This window comes from Athene cunicularia, assembly GCF_003259725.1.
Source record: "Athene cunicularia isolate RWA chromosome 3 unlocalized genomic scaffold, athCun1 chr3_part1, whole genome shotgun sequence".
NCBI classification, from domain to species: Eukaryota; Metazoa; Chordata; class Aves; order Strigiformes; family Strigidae; genus Athene; species Athene cunicularia.
The window spans coordinates 79,470,371-79,475,811 of record NW_020799097.1 but is presented as its reverse complement, the minus strand read 5'-3'; the positions used below and the strand labels follow the sequence as shown (position 1 = coordinate 79,475,811).

At 34.6% G+C, this 5,441-nt stretch overlaps 1 protein-coding gene across 1 annotated transcript; it reads left to right on the top strand.

The window, feature by feature from the left end:
- Window positions 1–318: 318 nt before the first annotated feature.
- ARV1 (ARV1 homolog, fatty acid homeostasis modulator) lies at window positions 319–5,109 on the top strand (the record flags this gene model as incomplete). The annotated part of the gene is made up of 4 exons (XM_026845918.1): window positions 319–462; window positions 2,144–2,297; window positions 3,525–3,749; window positions 4,215–5,109. Coding segments are annotated over 4 exons (630 nt in total), but the record flags the coding sequence as incomplete, so codon positions are not given.
- Between the last annotated feature and the right edge of the window lie 332 nt (window positions 5,110–5,441).

Sequence of the window (5,441 nt, the reverse complement as noted above, 5' to 3'; positions counted from 1 at the left end):
CTTGGGAAGGTAGTGTGTATTTTTGCATCTGTCAGGCACAGAGCAATAACTAAGTACATCCTTGCATAGTTTATTATCCTTGTTAATCTGAAGCCTGTAAAAATTGATAATGTATCTTTATGTTTTATAAGGGAAATCAGTGTGTCAACTGTAGTGTCAAGGGAGGTGAAACAATTTTTCTGGATGGATTAAAAACCTTTTGAAAATGAAGATTACATTAAGGAGAGACTAACAAGAATTGAATATCCAGTTTGGGTTTATGCAGTTCTACTAAAATTAGGGGAACATTTAATAAACTCTTGCTTTTTCCCCCCCTAATTCTTTTTCATTTGTGACTTTCAGAAATCCTGCCAGAAACCTGTGGACAAATATATTGAGTATGATCCTGTTATCATCTTGATTAATGCTATTTTATGTAAAGCACAAGCATACAGGCACATTCTTTTCAATACAAAGATAAATGTAAGTTGCTATGCCCCTACCCTGTGACTTTTTTTGGTTAAAGATCTGTTTACATTTGGCAAGTTGATTATTTTAGAGATTGTTCTCCTCCTGCCCTTCCACAAGGCAAGCTGAACCAGTTAATATCATGAATAGAACACATGAAATCAATCTCAAACTCCAGTTGTTACTAAGAAAGTTACTGTCTCCACAGTAGTAATGCCACAATACCAGCAAATATAGCAGCCAGTCATCTTACATGTTAAAGAGAAGAGAAGGAACTGTATGGAATTGTTCATGCCATTTTCTACCCCTCTAATTTGTCTGTCATGTTAATTGATGTTAAAAGGATGATGTGCTAAACTATATTGGAAGAGAAAGATCTAATTTCCAATTTATTTCAAATTAAATTTCTGTTGGAAACAATTCTTTCTTCCATGAGCTATAGTAGTATAACATACCATATTAACAATAGTGTGCCAATTAAACCTACTGTACTAATTTCTCATTAGTTTCTTCCTGAGTAATTAATCATGCCCTCAAAACTATAGCAAAAGATAGTGGCTTTCACATAAAGCATTGTTGATGTAGTTACATAGTCAGCCTAGTTGTGCTGGCCAGTCTGGAGTGGAGAGGTATAGCTTTTCTGACAACATTGTGTATTTTTAGTTTAAGGATTGATTTCCCAGGAGCGGGAAGCTAATCTAGAGCAAACTATCCAGGCATAAGTGTATGCTGTGTTTGTGTTGATGCCTCTTGGCCAGTCCAGTGTTAAGCAATGTAGATAAATATGCCCCCCTTGTCTTTCAGGCATAAATCTGACTAAAGATTTTTAATTAATTCAGTGCTTCTGGAGACTAGTAATTATGTTTTTCATGAGGCTTCTGCAAGAAGTATTCCATCTGTGGAAATTTCATCTGTTCAGATAAATTGAGTTGAACTGTAAACTGGCTCAGCCTGTGCATGTATATGCAATTGTCATAACTAGTCTCTAATGGAAAAAGTAGAAGCCACGCACAGAAATTGCATCAATTTATTTAAATCTCTATAAAATCAGAATTCACCCCACATACACACTGGCTTATAGACTGTTTAATGTGAAAACACACTAACTCTGGGCCCTCATGACATCATTTTTGCAGTCACTTCAGAGGATATTTTGTTTGGTTTGGTTATATAGCTCCATTTATTTTTGGTACCTCACCCTTATCTGAACTAAAAAATGTTTTTGGCGTAACTACACTACCAATTTCTTCTAATGTAGATTGTCCCAGGGAAAAAGACAAATGAGGCTATTTAAACCAATTCACTGAATGGAGTAGTTGCCTGTAAACTGAAATTTTTAATAGTACAATTCTACTAGTTATGGCATAATGTTGTTTTTATATTCCGAACTGAAACAGCCTTCCCAATTTAAAAAAGGATAGAGCAGGCTTTAGAAACTAGTTACACACCTGCTTCTATATGGAATTGTTCATGCAGTTTTCTACACTCTCTGTTTATCATTTTAATTGATGTTAAAAGGATGTGCTAAACCCGTGGCTCAACATAAGTAATTTGCATATATTTCTGAACAAACATAATAAACCTACAGAGCTTGTGTGTAGAGATGTTGAAATGTATTTTAAATACCAATTTTATACTAATACTTTAATTTATGCTGATTTAATAGGAATGCTTTTATTGTTCTTTCACTTACCAGATTCATGGGAAGCTCTGCATATTTTGTTTGCTCTGCGAAGCTTATCTCAGGTGGTTGCAACTACAGGATTCAAGCCAAAATATAGATCCTGATGACTTAATCAGATATGCCAAGGAATGGGATTTTTATAGAATGTTTGGTATAGCTTCTTTAGGTAAGATCAATGATTAGTTCATGTCACAATCTACTCTTTAAGCATTAAATAACTTCATGAGTCTTTCAACAAGCCCATATGGCAAAAATTAGCACAGAATGGATGTCATGTCCAACCCAGTATGGTTAAACGATTATATACATACTCTCTAATTTGCCTTCATTTAATGCAGATGCATATTTTGATCTAAATTACAGTTCAGACTGATATGATCAGCATTAGATATCAAAATACTGAAAAGTGGCAATATCGAGAAATCTTTATTTGAGTCCATTTACATAGTTTGAAGACCAAAGTAGAGCTTAGCCTTATTCTGTATTTCATGTTGACTTCAAGGTTTATTATTTATTAAGGTGATCCAACATTAAGGATGATCCTTACAGAAGTAAACAATAATTGGGAAAAGGTACATCTCTTTGGGTTTTTTTTAAATGAATACACAAAAATACAGAGCAGTGTCATCACTGGTAAATACTTTGGTGCTCCAAGACTGTGTTTGAAGGGGGGGAGGTTTTTCTTTTTATTTTGGTTAATACTTCTCTCAAACTTTTTCTGGTGATAAGTGTTTAAATCAAGCCTGCAGACTAAAACTAATACTTCCCTTAGACATTCAGAATTTAACTTCAGTCATTTATTTTCTAATGTTGCTCTAAGTAGGTTTTCATAGCAGGTCAGTAAAAAAGTTGGAACTTAGTTTTCAGTAGTAATTCACCTATTACAGACGTTGTGAGAGTCATTTTGACATCTGCATTGATATCAGTGTTACACAGGATCGCAGTGTCAAAAAAAAGTCTTAACACCTCAATGATACTTTCACCTTAGTGTTCTTTCTCATGCTGGATGGAAAGAGTTCATTGCTGGTGACCTTTTCGAAGAAGACAAGTATTGATTTTGTTTTACAGGCTAACAGACAGTTGGAAAAAAAAAAAACCCTCTCCTTTTGTTAAAAAGGAAAAGTAAAGAGGTTCTTACACTAAACTTCCTGTGCTGTTTGGTTTCAGAAATGATGAGTATGACAATCCTACAGATAGAATTCTGTGATAGAATTATTCTGAATGTCGTGATACTGATTTAGTTTAAGTAAATAATAGTAACATTTGCCTATTAAAATGAACAAAAGAGATGGAGGACATGTTCAGATTTGTGTATGTCACTGAAATTCATCCAAGAAAGGTCTCGATTTTGGTGCTTCCTTCTCTCTTTCCAACTTGTCTTATTTCCTCTTAGAACAAACTTCATTTTTGATTGGCATTTTTATTACCTTATGGTGGATGAGACTCGACATGCTGAAAACAAAGTCTGACTTCATTTTACTTCTCAAAGCACTGCTGTTGTCCAGCTATGGAAAGCTTTTGCTAATTCCAGCTGTTATTTGGGAACATGACTACACGCCTTTGTGCCTTGCATTTATAAAAGTGTTTGTCTTGATATCAAACTCTCAGGCAATTAGAGGTACGTTTTTCCTTTTTATTTACAGCATTATTTGTATAGAATGTGTGTGAGAGAATGCAGCTGTTATAGAAGGCATATTTTTTAATCAGTATCAGTTATGTGACTGAAAGAGCTCTATACTAAAACTGTGTTATTTAGACTTTAATAGAAAGTGAATGAAACAAAATGCCTTATTAAAAAAAGAAAAAGCACCTCTTATCTCACCATCATCTTTTTGTATATGCTGTATTATATCCATCTGATCCATCAGTTAGAATTGGAGACAACTCATCATAGATCATTGAAACATAAAACAGAATTCTTTGTGTGCCTGGAAAATGAAAATTTCATGTTAATTTTACGCATGGCTTTGGAATGCAGACTTTTAACAGACTTGTGTAATTTCTTATACATACAAATTAATATGAATTCTCAGGTGATTTCTATGATCGTCTTAAGATAAATTTGTTCTGTTTTCTTTTGCAGTTACACTGAATTTGAATCGAATGCTCCCTTGGTTGGCCATTTTCCTTGGATTAATTTTTGAAAATGGTGTGGTCTGCTTGTTCAAGAAAATGGGATGGGATGTTTGAAATGTCAGCCCAGATCTGAAGAAATAACAACAATATGATAATTTTCTAAGAATGATCTCTGCCAGCAATGTCCAAAGACACTATTTTTGTAGTGATAAAGCAGGTAATAGATAACAAAAACTTGCATTAGTGGTGAGTGTAGAGAGTTTTAGGATGAGTCAAAATGAGAAGTTTGGCTATTTAATGTGGTGAACCATAAAACTTCAACCTTAACATGTTTATTTTCCCATTAAAAAATACGAATGTGTCACTATCCTAAGAGCTTTATAAATCTGGCTGCACAGCTATGGCTGTAACAAAAAAGGTATATTTAAAAAATTCAGCACTGCTACCAATCATTGCATTTTGGCAGAAAGAGGAGGATGAATTGTTCCCTTAAGAGGAAGGAAGACAGTCAGTGGAAAAATATAAAAGCCAAAATTGTTATTTCTGCAAAAACAGATTTTCAAAGAGAGCAGTGAATATGTGCAAACAGTTTATTAGAAAAAAAGGCAAGTATTGCAGAGTAAAACTCTGGAGCCATCTCTAGGAACTGTAGTTTTAACTGACTTGAAATTTTGTGTGATCTTATAAATGCTGCTGCTTTGTTCTGAAAGCTGAGAGTGAAAGGACTCTGATCCCCCGCATCCATGGTTGTTTGGGATACTGCTGCTTCTGCATTTAATATTAAGCCACATCTCCCACACCGAGCCCTCATCTGGCAGCAGGTTGAGTGGAAGCAAAAAATGAAATATGAGGCTGCTCAGCAGTAGAGTAGTACTTGTTAAAAAAATCAATAAAACAAAAAACCCCACCATATTTAGGCTTAAATCAGTGAAGAAACATTTATAGAAGTCCCGCACCTTTTTCCCCAGCAGACATAGAGAGGGCTAGATGGCCCACAAAGGAACTGGCAGAATAGGTTTCTGCAAGACAATAATTAGAACACAAACCAACTTCTGTGCAGACCAGTTTCCATTATGTTCCATCCAATGTTGAATTCTCCTGCTTCAGTTCTGCGAGGCTATACTGTCTATAGGTACTACTTCCATTCTTTATTTTCCTCAGATGCAGTCTCCTATCTGTGTTTTGTAAAATGCATCAAATAACATTTTGCAACATTTCAATTTAATTCCAAACA